Source organism: Pseudonaja textilis, chromosome Z (assembly GCF_049901715.1).
Source record: "Pseudonaja textilis isolate UNSWEBS1 chromosome Z, rPseTex1.2, whole genome shotgun sequence".
Lineage (NCBI taxonomy): Eukaryota > Metazoa > Chordata > Lepidosauria > Squamata > Elapidae > Pseudonaja > Pseudonaja textilis.
The window spans coordinates 126,603,194-126,620,253 of NC_142008.1; the positions used below are offsets into that span (position 1 = coordinate 126,603,194).

General features: G+C 44.3%; 1 protein-coding gene across 3 annotated transcripts in view; it reads right to left on the reverse strand.

Annotated features, from left to right (window-relative positions):
• Positions 1 to 17,060, reverse strand: part of CARMIL3 (capping protein regulator and myosin 1 linker 3) — a 67,527-nt gene that overhangs the window by 38,039 nt on the left and 12,428 nt on the right. For all 3 annotated transcript variants that reach the window (XM_087917360.1, XM_026719561.2, XM_087917361.1), the window contains exons 2-7: positions 8,377 to 8,471; positions 5,140 to 5,190; positions 2,794 to 2,853; positions 2,449 to 2,570; positions 1,830 to 1,927; positions 736 to 806 (exon numbers count right to left, since the gene is read on the reverse strand). In XM_087917360.1, the coding sequence (XP_087773486.1) occupies positions 736 to 806; positions 1,830 to 1,927; positions 2,449 to 2,570; positions 2,794 to 2,853; positions 5,140 to 5,190; positions 8,377 to 8,471 (497 nt within the window). The remainder of the gene's footprint in view (positions 1 to 735; positions 807 to 1,829; positions 1,928 to 2,448; positions 2,571 to 2,793; positions 2,854 to 5,139; positions 5,191 to 8,376; positions 8,472 to 17,060) is intronic.

The following is a 17,060-nucleotide window of genomic DNA, read 5'->3' on the forward strand; positions in this document are numbered from 1 at the left end:
TTAAGCACCCCTGTTTCTTTCCATCTTCACCTCCCCGCCATAGTCATGGCCTGCGAGAAGGACTGTGGGAGCTGGAGGGAAAGCCGCAAAGTACAGAACAGATAGATAAGAGGCTGCTGAGCCCTCAGAAGAAATGGGACTGGAGAAAAATCCTGGGAGAGGGAGAATGGAGGAGAGGGAGGGGGAAGGAGAGGGGAGGGGGAAGGAGAGGCACAGGAGAGGAGAGGGAGGCAGGCAAGCAGGAAGGAGAGGGGGAAAGGGGAGGAGGGAGGAGAGAGAGGGAGGGAGAGGGAGGAAGGAAGAAGGGGGAGGGGAGGAGGAGGAGAGGGAGAGAGAGGAAAGGAGAGGAGAGGAGAGGAAGGAAGGAAGGAAGGAAGGAAGGAAGGAAGGAAGGAAGGAAGGAAGGAGAGGGGAAGAGAGGAGGGGGAAGAAAGGAAAGAGGGAGGGAGGGAGGGAAGCCACCCTTCCCCTTCAGGAAGGAGAGGGGGAGGAGGGAGGAGAGGGAGGGAGGAAGGAAGAAGGGGAGGAGGAGGAAGGAAGGAGAGGGAAGGGGGAAAAAGAAGGAGAGGGAGAGAGAGGGAAGGAGAGGAAGGAAGGAAGGAAGGAAGGGGAGGGGAGGGGAGGGGAAGAGAGGAGGAGGAAGAAAGGAAAGAGGGAGGGAGGGAAGGAAGGAAGGAGGGAGGGAGGGAGGGCGGGAGGAAGCCACCCCTTCCTCTTCTTGGCTGGTCAACTCACCCACTGAACTTCTTCCCGGCAAGACTGTCCATTGTAATCGCAAAGGGCGGCATACGTTTCTGAGAAACCTCCTGAAGACGAGGCAAAAAAGAAAAGAAAAGAAAAGAAAAGAGTTATATTCCCCCTCATCCTGCCTTCCTGGCTAACCTTGACAATCTGAGGATCCCACTTATATGCTTGCAACCTTCTTACGAGGGTTTCTATTTTATTCTTAACCCAAACTTGGCATCTAGACCAGGGCTGCATCAGGGTTGTGTTTGACCTCGGGGGCTGGGGGGCATGGCAAGGTTTGGCTTTGCCAGGGTGGGCATGGCCACCTCGACATCCTAGTGAACCCTCCCAGACTCTTTTTTCGGCTACGACGTCCTCCTGCAGCCCTCCCAAGCTGTTTTTGCCGGCAGAATCACCTTCGCTATTTCCGGAGCGGTCCCAGCGGACCAGATCTAAGCACCCTGCAGGCCTCGGGCCTTGAGTTTGACACCCCTGATCTGGACAATCTAGTGTCTCAGAAAGGCCACTTTAGGAGACAAATATTTCGCTGAGATCCTGGCAAATGGTTTGTTCCAAATTCTTCTTTCAAGGATGGCTGGAGCCCTTCGTTTCTGATTAGGCTTATAGCGTTTATATTTATAATCTTTACCCTACGCATTATCAAACGTTTAGAAGGAGCCAGAACAACTAGCAAACCATGATGTTTAAAATGGATTTTTCTGCGTTCAGCTTCCTTGAAATGAAACCTCAACCTCTCCAAGCGGGAAACCTTCTTTGATAGCCAAGAACTGGGCGGGGGTGAGGGAGATGACAGAAATTTGATTTATACGCTTCTAAAGGCTCGGTGGCTACAAGCGCTTAAAAGCAGAATTACGTGGCTAAGTGGACATGGCCGCATCCAGCAAAGCAATTTGTAGCTTCTTCTAAAGAATGCTTCCGGGATTCAGGTCAGTGGGCTAAGTGTATAAAATATACCATCACTATAATTAAAATTTCATACAGTTTGCTTGGCAGGAAGATGGCAGTGCCCAAACTCTCTGGAGTACAAGGATGCGGGGCTGAAAAACCCAGCCGGACTCCGCTCATCAATCGCCTTCTCTCACCGCAAATGCTGTGAATGGTGGAATTCGAACTTTCTGAATTGGGGGAGACATCCCGGGAGGTCTCCGGCGTTTCCACGTTCCCGTGACGGATCAGGCAGCTGGAATGCAGTAAGGGGGGGAAGGAATTTATATCAGGGGCACCCGAGTTCTGAATTTTAATCACGTGACCACAGGGGCGTTGCAACGGTGCGAAAAACGGTCATAAGCAGTGGTGGGTTGATACTGGTTCACACTGGTTCTAGCGAACCGATACGAACGATCCACCCACCCCTGCGCTATCAAGTCTTACGTTTCCTTCTTTTGCGGCTCAGCTGATTCGCACGGCAAAGTGGATTACCGCACCTCAGCTGTTCTACTTACTGGGAAGGCTAGAAGGTGAGCTGGAGAGGTTCAAATCGCTGTTTATTGAATGCTGCACGCACACGCTCACAAAACCGGTTGTTAAACTGGTTGCAGCCCAGCACTGGTCATAAGTCACTCTTTTCAGAGCCGTGGTAATTTTGAATGGTCACTAAATGAACTGTCGTAAGTTGAGGACTAGCTGTACCAGCAAAAAATAAAAATCATCAAGTATTTTTTGATGATTTTTCTAACATTCTTGCTGTTCTCGTTTACTTACACGGAAGCCGGGTTTGGGAAAATTTTGGCTAAAGCAGAGTTGACATGTCTGGTCATCTGTCCGGCACTTTCTGGAGTCGGAAATTTCAGGTTATAGTTGGCTTTCTCTGTTTCCACCAAGATCTGAATGCCGGGCGGGAGGGAGGGAGGGAGGGAGGGAAGGAAGGAAGGAAGGAAAGAAGGAAGGAAGGAAGGAAGGAAGGAAGGAAGGAAGGAAGGAAGGAAGGAAGGAAGGAAGGAAGGAAGGAAGGAAGGAAGGAAGGAAGGAACTTTGTAAAACTTGATCCCCAAGCCAATAAATAAAACCAATTTTATTTTACTTTTTAGCGAAATGAGCAGTTCTTACCTGGTTGTGATTCAGTGGGTTTAATGCTCGGATCTCCAAGACGTTGAATGAGCTTTCGGGCTACACGAGAGAAAGAAGAAATTTAGTCTGAATTTCTACAGGTATCAAAATGTACATTTCATTCAAGTCAAATGGCATTTCAGGCATTTGACCATGTGTTTTTTTTTCTTGACAACAATTCAGAATAGGTCTCTTCCTAATTCCTATGTGATTTTTTTTAAGCCACAATGTTGGCATTTCCAATCTCCAATGTCTAAGAATTCTGTTCTGTTCTGTTCCGTTCCATATTTTCTATTCTACTCTACTCCACTCCATTCCATAATTTCTGCTTCTATTCTGTTCTGTTGCATTCTGTTTCATATATTTTATTCTGTTCTGTTCTATTCTATTCTGTTCTGTTCAATATATTCTATTCTATTATTTCTATTTCTATTCTATTATGTCTTTCTATTGCATTGTATTGTATTCTTATTCCAATCTCCTATCCTATTCCATTCCATTCCATTCCTATTCTATTCTATTCTTATTCCAATCTTCTATTCTATTCTATTCTATTCTATTCTATTCTATTCTATTCTATTCTAATTCTATTCTATTCTTATTCCTATCTTCTCTTCTCTTCTCTTCTCTTCTCTTCTTATTCCAATCTTCTATTCTATTCCATTCCATTCCATTCCATTCTATTCTAAATATTATTCCATTCTGTTCCATTCCATTCATTAATTTTCTTTAGCTTCTCCAGACTCTTAGTTGTGGCATAACTCTTGATCTAGAATTGGCAACTTACAGGTAATCCTCGATTTACAACCCTAGTTAAGCCCAATATTTTTTGTTGTTAAGTAAAACATTTCTTAAGTGACATCCCCCCCCATTTTACGATCTTTCTTGCCACAATTGCTAAGTGAAGCAATGAAGTTGTTTAGTCAGTCATGTAGTTGTGGATGGCTTCCTCGTTGACTTTGCTTATCCGAAGATCGTAAAAATGGATCAAGTGACCCCAGGACACTGCAACCGTCATAAAAATGAGTCGGTTGCCGGGTGTCCAAATTTTGATCATGTGACCGTGGGGATTCCACAACAATCACAAGTGTGAAAAATGATCATAAGTTATTTTTTTTCCCTTGCCGCTATAACTTTGAACGGTCACTAAACGAACTGTTGTAAGTTGAGGACTATCTATAATATAAGGATGGGACACCACTAGGAAATCCTAGTGGGGTAAATTAGACTGGGACTCACAATCTGGAGGAATCTTACCCTAAAAAGAACAGGGATATGTTTGTTGAAGTCATCAAGAACTGAAGTCCCTTTTAGGCTAGCTAGTTTTAATTTTAATCTATCTATATAAAAGCGAAATACCACTCACGTATCATCACAAAATATCCAGAACTGTAAAGCCTACAAACTTGAAATCGGGCCCCGTAGGTTCCTCTTGGCTTCTAGGTGCTCACTAAGAAAGGATTTTATCAAATGACCATCAGAGCATTTAGAGTATTTCCTATATTATTATTATTATTATTAACGCGCTCTGATGCTAAGGAGTCCTACTCCCCCTCCCCATCTGAAAAGAAATCTCTTCCAAATGCAAAACACAAGCGGAGGACTTTCAGTTTCGTGATAGCAAGCAGCTTTAGTACAGAACAGTTGAGCTAAGCCACACCCAGGCTCCTTGCTGTCTCCTTCTTGCTCACACAGCAAGTACTGTTTCTGTTTCCAAACAGCCCTCAATCTCTCACACACTGACAGGACTCTAGCCAGATGAATATACTGATGGATGCTGGTAAGCAGAGGCAGAATTTCTTCCCCTTATTTTCCTCCCCAAAAACTAAGCCCAATCACATAGTTTCGTAGCGAGGCACAGGTATCCAGCTAGTTCTTTAGAAAAAGGGAAAAGAGGCAACCAGAAACTCGTAAATTTCCACTCAGAAATTACTGGAAGAGGACATGAATTGCCAGAGGTGAAACAGCATTTAACCCATGGTGGGATTCAATTTTTTTTACTACCGGTTCTGTGGGCGTGGCTTGGTGGGCGTGGCAGGGGAAGGATCCGGTAAAATCTCCAGTCAGAGGCGGTATTTGCCGGTTCTCGGAACTAGTCAAAATTTCCACTACTGGTTCTCCAGAACTGGTCAGAACCTGCTGAATACCACCTCTGCATTTAACCCTCTTCCCTTTAGATCAACGTTCTTCAACCTCAACAAATTTTAAGATGTGTGGACTTCAACTACCAGAATTCCTACCTTTGGTGGCTGGGGAATTCTGGGAGATGAAGTCCAGCCACCTTAAAGTTGTTAAATAGCGATACACCTTCTTAAATTAACCTCTTTTCTCCTTTCTTTCACTCACCTTGGCAGGCATCTTAATTCCAAATAGATAAATACGCCAGGTGGTAAGGACCTGTCAAGAAGAAAAATCATCATCATCATCTTTTAATGATCCCATGATCTCTTGAGGAATGGATGTTTACTGGCCCGATGCCCTTCCTGTCGCCAATGCAGAGGTTTTTTTTCTCCAGGAGATACATTCACATTGTTCCCAGAAAGAAATATCTGCCTCCACCTAGGACTGAACTCACAGCCTCCTGATTGTGAGGCGAGAGCTCCAACTCTAGGCCACCGCACCACTCAAGAAGAAAGATAACAACGGTAATAAAACAGAAGAAAGTTAAAATCGGTGAGTTTCACAGCACAAATTGGCTACCATCAGAGATGTGCTACGTGGCTCTTCCTCTCCCCCTCAGAATTTCAGAGATTCTGAATTTTGTGGTTTTTTTTTTGTTTAAAGTTTGGCTTTGCTTTCTGATCCATGCTCCCTGCCCCCAACGCCACCCTGGCTTGGCCGGGGATGATGGGTGCCGTAGATCTTTGGAAGACACCCAATCAGACATATAAGAATTCCTCTGCATACTGTGATGCTTTGGAAAGGGAGTATTGGAAAGCAGAACCGAGGAAGGCATTGGTGAGTGGTGTGCGCGATTGAGAACAAAAACATGACAAATTGACTAATCAGGGAGAGGTGGGGAGCGAGTGTGAGCCATTAAAAGATCTCATGCAAGGGAAACAAGAAAGGATGAGGCCATCTTTGCCCATTTGCAAGGGAGAAGAGGTGAATTATTGATGGCTTAAGATTTCTCGCTTAGCAACGGGGTTGGGAGGCACCAAGGAGGCCCGGAGATAATATAAAAACCGGCACAATTGCTCCCTAGCCGTGATTGTAAAAATAGAAATAAACTCAGGAGTCTGGTGGCAGCTTTTACGACTCACTCTTTTTTATTAAAAAGCAGAAGCTTCCCTGTGCATCCGAGGAAGCAATCAGCGGCTTGTGAAATCTGCTTTCTCATAAAACGAGTGGTTCGGAAAAGACGCTACTGGACCTCTGAAATTTTGGGGGGCGCGACTGCAGAATTTCCCCCCGTTCTTCTCCTTCTTAACAGGGGGGGTCAAACTCAAGGCCTGTGGGATGCTGAGATCCGGCCCACGGGGCCACCCTGGAAGCAGCAAAGGTCCGGCCCGCGGTGTTTGGCAGAGAAAATGGAGCTCAGGGGGCCATGCGTGGCCCTCGCAAACTGTTTTTTGCCGTGACGGCCTCCTGCAGTTCTCTGCCAGCAAAAATAGAGCTCAGGGGGAGGCTCCATTTTCACTGGCACAGGGCTGCATGAGGCCACCACGGCCCAAAACGGAGCACAGGAGGCCCATGTGCGGCCGCCCCGAGCTCTGTTTTCGCTGACACAGGGCTGCAGGAGGCCATCGCAGCCAAAAATGGAGCTCGGGAGGCCCGTGTGTGGTCTCCCCGAGCTCAGTTTTCACTGGAACAGGGCTGCAGGACGCTGTCGCGGTCAAAAATGGAGCTCAGGAGGCCCATACGCAGCCTCCCTGAGCTCCGTTTTCGCTGACACAGGACTGCAGGATGCTGTCGCGGTCAAAAATGGTGCTCAGGAGGTCCATGCGTGGCCTCCCCGAGCTCCGTTTTCACTGACGCAGATCTGCAGAAGGCCATCACAGCCAAAAATGGAGCTCAGGAGGCCCACACGTGGCCTCCCCAAGTTCCGTTTTTGCTGGCACAGGGCTGCAGGAGGCCGTCACGGCCAAAATGGAGCTCAGGAGGCCCACACGCTGCCTCTTAAGCTCTGTTTTCACTGACAGAGGGCTGTAGGAAGTTGTTGTGGCCAAAAACGGATCTCCAGAGCCAGCTTTCACTGGCAGAGTGCTTGGGCCACAGGCACCCCCGACACAAGTGCCCACACTCATCCCGGCCACACTGGTCAAGGTGGCCACATCCACCCTCCCCACACACACACCCCAGGCCAAACACAATCCTGATGTGGCCCTCAATTGAATCGAGTTTGACACATTAGTTCTTAAGCTTTGTGAAACTCGATCCCACTTCCTGTTTCCTTTTTTATCCTTCTGCTCCGCCATGTTATCATCTGCCCAGGGTGCCCAAAAATGATGTTTTTTGCAATGGGAAAACAGCCCTTGCAAACTCCGACAATCCCTGCACTTCACTCAACCCTCCGTATTTAAGAGACTCCACTTCGAAATTTAAGGTGCTCGTATATGTGAAATTTAATTTCAGCATCCAAGTTTGGCAGCCATTGCTTCATACAGGTAGTCCTTGACTTAAGACCACAATTGAGCCCAATAGTTCTATTGCTAAGCAAGGCGTTTTTTAAGTAAGTTTGGCTCCATTTTACGACTTTTCTGGCCACATTGGTTGAGTCAATCATTGCAGTTGTTCAATTAGTAACACAATTGTTAAGTGAATCTGGGTTCCATATTTGGCTTGTCAAAAGGTGCTGCCAAAAATAAAACTCTAAAAGAAGCAAGCTAGCAGGTGTGGTATTTTTGCCTTGGGGTAGGGAAAACTCTACCAGTTGATTTAACAGCCTGAACCCGATGGTATGGGCAGATCTGCTGGTAGGGGAAATCCTCCTAGGGCAGTGATGGCTAACCTTTTTATCATTGTGTGCCAAAAGTGGAAGCGCGCACGACAGCACACGTGCGTGCCTACATCCACAATGCAATGAACCCGCCCTTATCCCGCTCACCCCACCCCCCCACGCATATGCGTGCCCCCCTCCCCCGCTACTTCTCACATGCGCACGCAACTCCCCTGTGCTCCTATTGCTCCCCATGCATGTGCGTGCAACCCCGCTGCGCTCCGTTTTGGGCCTAGTAGGCCTCCCTGCAGCCTCCTGGGAGCCCAAAGGGGCAGCGGAAGGGGGCCGCGCTGCACCCCCCGCGCCCTGTTTTGGGCCCAGCATGCCTCGCTGCAGCCTCCTGGGAGCCCAAAGGGGCAGCGGAAGGGGGCCGCGCTGCACACTGGAGTTGAGCTGGGGTGACAGCTCATGTGTCATCACAGTCCTAGGGATTCTGGGAAGGGAGGAGAAATGGGAAAGTTCTCCCAGGGGATTCTGGGAAGGGATGAGAAATAAGAAGATCCTCCCATCTACTCTTTTCCCAGAGGATTCTGGGAAAAGCACAGACGCCTTCTCCACAAGTCAGCAGCAACGAGCGGTGTTTGCACATATCTCTCCACCGCCACCCTCTCTCCGGCCTCTGCCCCGTCCCTGGAAAATCTCACCAGCACCCGGTCTTCATTTTTCTTGGGTTTGGTTTCGAGCTTCACCCTCACCAGGAGATGGACCGCAGGCCGGTTGAGAACCTTCCGAATGCTTTCTGCGAAGGAGAATTGCAAAATTAGGATGGGAACGAAGGACTTCCTCGACCGACCACCTCAGTGGATTTGGGATCAGCTTCCAAGGACAAATTGGCCCTCTGGTTTGTTCCCCATCTGCAGTCCCTGGATTAAAAATGCCATAGATAACAGAATAACAGACTTGGAAGGGTCCTTCAGAGGTCTTCTAGTCCAACCTCTTCCTCAAGCAGGAGAAAAACTGTCCACACTCCCCTTTTTTTCAGTGCCGTTGTAACTTTGAATGGTCACTAAACGAACTGTTTCAAGTCAAGGATTGTTGTACACCTGGAACTTGATATTACTAATATTGTTGTATTGTACTGTATTACATTGTATAATTGTATTGTATTGTATTATTGTATTATATTGTACTATTATATTATATAATTGCATTGTATTGTATAATTGCATTATGTTGCACTATTGTATAATTGTATAGTATAGTATTGTATTATTGTATTTTATTGTACTATGGTATAGCATAGTATAATTGTACTGTATTGATTATTATATTTATTATTGCATTGCATTGTATTATATTGTATTATTATTGTATTGTATTATATTGTATTATTGTACTGTATTGTATTGATTATTGTATTGTATATAAACAATGCTGCACAGTTCAATGGTTAGATGGCCCAGACATTGTTATTCGAACTTTGAACATAGATCTTTTTTGACATTTATATTTTATTGTGTTTACTAATCTAGGTGAAATGTTTATATTGCTTTTCCGTATATTATTATATGTAACAACAATAACAACAGCAGCAGCAACAACAACAACAACAACAACAATAATAATAATAATAATAATAATAATAATAATAATAGGCTTTGATGGATATCAACTGACCACTGTCTTCCTCTGGAGCACCTCTTAACTTTGGCCTAAAGAAGCTGTCTGGGAAAGATTGTTGTTTTCCATTCTCACCCCTCGGGCCAAACTGAACCCACAAACTTCATGTGTGCCAAGTGCGAGGCAACAAAGGCCCCGGCTGGGTGCGCAGGGCAGTGGACCGCGACATTAGAGATGACAGTCGTGGTCAAGAAGATGGATTGGTCTTGACAGCTGAGGCAGAGGCAGCCCAGGAGAAGAAGAAGGAGATTGTGGACGATAGGTGTCTCAAGTTATTGAGCCACGTTTGACACTGGGGCAGGGGGGAATAGAGGCAGATAAAAATGGAGGCTGAACTCTTCTAACCATTCAAATATTTAAATAAAATAAACGCTAATAAAAGACTTAAATATAAACAATAAGGGATCCCTACAGAATACAGGAAGTCCTCGACTTACAGCCACAATTGATTTGATTTGGTTGCATCTATTGTTGTTTGCAAATCACGATGCCCACTTTATACAACATTGTAAACCAAAATTTTATTTTTTTATTTAGTATATCTATCTATTTATCTAACTATCAATATATTACAGATTAGGGCAGTGTTTTTCAAACTTGGCAACTTTTAAGATTTGTGGACTTCAACTCTCAGAATTCCACAACCAGCCTAAGGAATTCTGGGACTTGAAATCCACCCATCTTAAGCCTGCCGAGTTTGAAAAAAGACATTTAGAGTAAGGCTTGAGTGCAGCTAAGCATCAATGTCCCATCCTAGATCCTGCCAGCGGGTTCTGATCAGTTCTGGAAAACCAGTAGCAGAAATTTTGAATAGTTCAGAGAACTGGCAAATACTCTGCCTCCCGAGTCCCAGCTGATTGTCTGGGTCTTCTTTTGTTGCCCTGCACAGGAGAACGGAGCTGGAAAGCAGGTTAGTGGGTGGGGAGGGAATGAGATTTTCATGTATCCTTCCCCTGCCACGCCCATCAAGCCAAGCCACGCCCACCAGGCCACAACCACAGAACTGGTAGTAAAAAAATTTGAATCCCACCACTGATCCTACATTAAATTTTGAATGTGACCAAAAGGGAAAATTAATAAATTATTTATTATTTAAATTAACAATTCAATTATTAATGAATAATTCTGGGAGTTTATGTCCCACCAATAATAAAGCTATGACTCTACCCTTGTATTGACTGCATTTAATACTGCGGTCTTTCATTATATTTAAATCAAATGTATTTATAAGGTCATAAGATTCTGTGGAATTTAATGGCTGAGAGTAATGGGGTATTTACATTTTTAAATTGTATAGAGATTATTGTATGGTCTGTTGTGTTTAATTTTATTTTTCTTTCAATGGTGTTGTCCAGTTTTACTTGTGGAAGAGCACCTCATTTCGTTGCACCTGCTTGCGAGTGTAATGACAAATAAATTCTTATGTCTTATGTCTTATTCTGGGCCCGTCCATTCCTTTTTTCAAAATGTTTAAACTTTAGCCGGGCTGCCTAATCTTCAAAACAAGGTTTGTTTATTTATTTATTTTTCATGTCAGGCCTGTAATATTTTTTTCTCTCTGTTCTCTTAACTCCTGCCTTTCACTTCCTTTAGTTTGTTATTTCTCAGCCTTTTTCCTGTCCTTGCATAACATTGCTTAACCTGAGAGAAAATAGCAGGTTGGATCTATTTCGTTCAAAGAGGATGCAAGCCGACATCGGTTAAACAAAAAAAATCACCGGAGGCGATTCCTTGTGGTTCAGCTATTTAAACCCAGTTTTCTCCGCTCTATTTCTTTGTCTCAGAGACGGGATGCAAAAGGAATTAAACCCAATACGGTAGCATTTCGGGATGGGGCAGAAAAAAGATAGAAAATGAAGATTTGGGAGTGGCCGGGGGGCGGATCGTGGAATACAGAAGAGAAAAGGTGTTTGACTGGATTGAGAGGGTTGCTATACAGGTAATCCTCGACTTATGATGACAATTCAGCACCAAATTTATGTTGTCAGGTAAAACACTTGTCGAGTGAGTTTCGCTCTGTTTTACGGCCTTCCCTGGCACAGTCGTTAAATGAATCCCTGCAAATGTAAGCGAGTAATCTGGCTTTCCCCGTTGACTTTTCTTGTCAAAAGGTCACAAAAGGGGATCACATGACTCCAGGGCACTGCGACCATCATAAATATGAGTGAGTTGCCAGGGATCCAAATTTTGATTATCCTATTCCTGTTCCCTTCTATTCCATTCCGTATTTTCTGTTCTGTTCTGCTCTAATCCGTTCTATTTCATTTTTCTACTCTACTCCATTATTCTATTCTATTCTATTCTATTCTATTCTATTCTATTCTATTCTATTCTATTCTATTCTACTCTACTCTACTCTATTCTATATTTTCTATTCCATTCCATTCTATTCATTTTTTGTTCTATTCTGTTCTGTTCTGTTCTACTCTACTCCATTATTCTATTCCACTCCATTCCACTCCATTCCATTATTCTACTCTACTCTATTCCACTCCAATCTACTCTACTCTACTCTACTCTACTCCATTCCATTATTCTATTCTATTCCATTCCATTTCACTCTACTATATTATATCATTCTACTCTACTCTACTCCATTCCATTCCATTATTCTACTCTACTCTACTCTACTCTACGCTACGCTACGCTATGCTACGCTATGCTACGCTACTCTACTCTACTCCATTCCATTCCATTATTCTACTCTACTCTACTCTACTCTACTCCATTCCATTCCATTATTCTACTCTACTCTACTCTACGCTACGCTACGCTACTCTACTCTACTCCATTCCATTCCATTATTCTACTCTACTCTACTCTACTCTATTCTACTCTACTCTACGCTACGCTACGCTCCACTCCACTCCACTCCACTCCATTATTCTATTCCAGAGGTCTCCAAACTTGGCAATTTTAAGACTTGTGGACTTCAACTCCCAGAATTCTTAAAGCCTTAAAGTTGTCAGGTTTGGGGATCCCTGTTCCATTCCGTTCCACTCTACTCGATTCCATTATTCTACTTGACTCGACTCCCCATTCCATCCCATTCTTGAAGATGGCTTCATTTCTCTTACGATCAGATCCAGGAAACCAGAAATCAATTCTTCCCTTAACTGACCCCATGTCAGTTGCCTTTTCCTGTTACAGCTCAGGAAAAAAAAGGAACATCCATTACAGGTAGTCCTCGACTTAAAACAGTTCATTTAATGACTGTTCAAAATTATGACAGCAATGAAAAATGCGACTTATGACCGCTTTTCATGCTTACGACCGTTTGCAGCATCCCCACCGTCACATGATCAAATTTCAGGCGCTTGGCAACTGGTTCCTATTTATGATCGTTGCAGTGTCCCAGAATCACACAATCCTTTTTTGCAATCTTCTGACGTGCAAAGTCAACAGGGGAAACCTACGACAGGACTATAACTCACCATCTCCTGGTGATTGGCCCAAAATCATCCAATCAGTTTCATGAGGGGGGGGCAACAGGGGTGGGATTCTACCAGTTCGCACCTATTTGCTAGAACTGGTTAACATTCTAAGCAGTTCGGAGAACCGGTTGTTAGAAGAAATTACTGGCCTAATCCTGTAAGGGAGGCAGGAAGGAAACATTCTGGTGTTGCTTACAGAAACTGTCTCTCCATTAACCCTTATTACACTCTTGGCAGGACTAGACTTCCTGCCTCTGGAACTTCTCTGGAGTTTTTTTCCTCTCCTTTGCTGGTACTTTGCTTGTGTGGAGTGACCATTCAAAGTTACAATGGCACTGAAAAAAGTGACTTAGAACCATTTTTCATACTTACGACTGTTGTAGTATCCCCACAGTCATGAGAGGCCAGGCGAGGAGATGCGTGCCTGGATGTGAGTGATATTGAGTTGGCCACACTGAGCCAATAACATGACAACCAAGCCATGTCCACCCAGTCATATGACCACCAAGCCATGCCCACCACCTAAGCCACGCCCACAGAACCAGTTGTTAAAAAATTTGAATCCCACCCCTGGGGGGCAGTCTCTCTCTCACACACCCAGCCTACCTCACAGGCTTGTTGTGGGTGGGAAAATAGGACAAGGAAGGTGTTACAAAAGTAATATTAGAAAGAAAAAGGAATATATACAGGCTTAGCGTTCATATTTTGTGTTAAGCCATAATGTAGCTCACTTTGGTTTAGTGTAAACAAAGCCCAAACCCAGCATTTGTGGTTTGTCATCTATAGTTTATAGCTTAGTACGCTGTGCAAACTTTAGAAACAAAGGTTCAGGCACTAAACCAGATTTAAAGAAACTAGGGCTCAGCGGGACAGATAAGCCACAGTTTCTTTAATCTGGGTTACTGCTTAAACCATCATTTCCAAAGTTTGCAATCTCTTTCCTCCTCCTTTCTATTCCAGTGTTTGCTGTCACTGCACACATCGTGGAGCAAAAGAATCTAAAACAGACAGAGGCAAACCTCCCTCCAGACAAATTTGGTGCCCACTGACCATTAACCCATCTGTGTAATTTTCTTGGCAACAATAGAAAAAGGATTTAGCCATGCTCAGAGATCAGCTAATGGCACCCAGTCCTGTGCAATGAAGACAGTAACCCAATTTAAAAAATGCTACTTTAGAATTTTTCCATGACCAATACTGGGGATTTGGGTCCTCCACTCAAGAGATTAAAATCCTTCCTCTTCTTGTTCAAATAATTTAACATACTTCATTTGGGATACTTAATATTTTTTAAAACTATCTACCACCCATCGTACAATGTCAGCAATTCTGCTCACTGATATTATTTAGAACAGAGTAATAAAACAGAGTCACAAAATCAGAGTTGGAAGGGAGTTTGAAAGTCTTCTAGTCAATGAAATTCAATGTACAGAAAAGTAAAGTCTTACACCTAGGCAAGAAAAACCCAAAGTACACATATAGACTGGGTGAAACCAGACTCAATAGCAGTAACTGTGAGAGGGGTCTTGGAGTCTTAGTGGACAACCAGCTAAATATGAGCCAGCAGTGTGCAGCGGCAGCCAAAAAAGCCAATGCTATCCTAAGCTGCATTGACAGAGGGATACAATCAAGATCAAATGAGGAACTAATACCACTCTATAAAGTCTTAGTAAGGCCACATCTAGAGGACTGCATCCAGTTTTGGTCACCACACTATAAAAAAGATGTTGAGACTCTAGAAAAAGCGCAAAGAGCAACCAGGATGATGAGGAGGCTGGAGGCTAAAACATACGATGAACGGTTGCAGGAGCTGGGCCTGGCTAATCTAGGGAAGAGAAGGACCAGGGGAGACAGGATAGCAGTCTTTCAATATGTGAGGGGCTGCCACAGAGAAAAGGGGGCAGTACCAACCTGTTTTCCAAAACCCCTGAAGGCCAAACAAGGAACAATGGATGGAAACCGATCAAGGAGAGATTCAACCTGGAAATGAGAAATTTTCTGACAGCAATCAACCGATGGAACAGAAGTTGCCTTCAGAAGTTGTGGGAGCTTCATCCCTGGAGGCTTTCAAGAAGAGACTGGACTGCCATCTGTCAGAAATGGTGTAGGGTCTCTTGCTCGGGTGGGGGGTTCGACTAGATGACCTACAAGGTCCTTTCCAATTCTGTTATTCTTTTCAGAACTGGACGGATATGGCCCATAAACAAAAGACGGGAAAGGGGGATGGGGAAATCTCTCTCTCCTTTCTTCCTTAGAAAACTGGAAAGCCAGGATGGCTGCATTCACAGAAGATTCAAGACGAAAGAAGTCTTGTTCGCACAATGCATAATTTATGGCTTGTGGCCACCAGCTACAGAGATCAATTGCAGACTTAAATGGCTTGAAAAAGTAATGAAACAGAAAAACAAGGGGGGGGGGGAGAATAAAAGGCAGGGATTCAGAAGCATCAGGTAGAAGAGGTATAAAACTCCTAATGATGATAACATGGAGCCCTTTAAAGCCAATTGTTCAAAATGGATGCATTCTCCAAACATTTGCCCAGTCCCCTTTTAAAGCTATCTCAGTTTGCACTCACTGCCCTGTCTTGTAAAAATTCCATTCCCTAAGCGAGATTGTTGTTCAGTGAGTTTTGCCTCATTTAGATACAGAGTTGTAAGGGACCTTGTAGGTCATCTAGTCCAACCCCAGCCCAAGCAGGAGACCCTACATCATTCCTGACAGATGGCAATCCAGCCTCTTCTTGAAAGCTTCCAGTGATGAACCTCCCACAACTTCTGAAGGCAACTTCTGTTCCATGGGTTGATTGTTCTCATTGTCAGAAAATGTCTCCTTATTTCCAGGTTAAATCTCTCCTTGTTCAGTTTCCATCCGTTATTCCTTGTCTGGCCTTCAGGTGCCTTGGAAAATAGCTTGACCCCTTCCCCTCCGTGGCAGCCTTCAAACATTGGAAGACTGCTACCCTGTCGCTCATATTTAATTGGTTGTCCACTAAGACTCCATGATCCCTCTCACGGCTACTGCTATTAAGCCTGGTTTCATCCAGTCTGCATGCGTACTTTGGGTTTTTCTTGCCTAAGTGCTTGGCAACTGACTCACCTTTATGACCGTTGTCATGTCCTGGAGGTCACGTGATTCCACTTTTGTGACCTTCTGAAGAGCCAACTCAATGGGAAAACCATTTCCACTTAACAACCATGTGACTAACTTAATCACTGCAGTGATTCACTTAACCACTGGGGCAAGAAAGGTCATTAACATGGAGCAAAGCTCACTTCACAAATGTCTCGCTCAGCAACCAAAATTTGGAGCTCCATTGTGGTTGTAAGTCGAGAACCACCTATGTAATCTGGCTAATAAATTCCTTGGTTTTGCGATGGTTGCCGCATCCTGGGGTCATGTGACCACCATTTGCAACCTTCCCTGCAGTTTCAGACAAGCAAAAGCCAATAGGGAAGGTCAGATGCACTTAACGACTATGCAATTCACTTAACGACTGCAGTGATTCACTTAATGGCTTTGGCAAACAAGGCCGTAAAATCAGGCATGCCTCACTGAGCTACTGTCTTGCTTAGCAATGGAAATTCTGGTACCAATTTTTGGAGTTTTAAGTCGAACACTACTTTGTACTATCTATCAGCACTAGCATCTGAACAATCCTAGCCAAGGGTAAAACTTCTTCTTTTATCGCTTATTTCTTGTTTATTATCCTTATTTCTCATGCATCAGCCTCTGAGCCTTTCACATTCCTGCAAAAATGGCACATTTTGTTGGAAGAAGAATGAATGGGACACAGGAAGGAAAAGAGAGGGGGGGGAAAGCATGGGAGATAGCAACACCAAGTACTTAAGATGGTGGACTTCAACTCCCAGAATTCCCCAGCCAACATGGGAGATAGCAACCTCAGCCACTTAAGATGGTGGACTTCAACTCCCAGGATTCCCTAGTCAGTCATGGTGGTTGGGGAATTCTTGGAGTTGAAGTCCACATACCTTAAAGTAGCCAAGCTTGAGAAACACCGGCAATCAGGCAAGAAGTCTGGGTATCAATCAATGTCTATAAAAATAGTGTAATCAAAGATGTATGAAAATAAGGATATCATTTGGTGATCGACATGCTGGACGACCTGTTTAAAATGTGTGGGATGGCAACCACCTATGGCTGGCGTTTGGGAAAATGCTATTATTGTTCCTATACACAACTAAAGAGAAAATGCAAATTGCCAAGGTTTTCTTTGCTAAGAGGAGTTTCAATGGGAAGGGAAGAAAGAAGGGCTA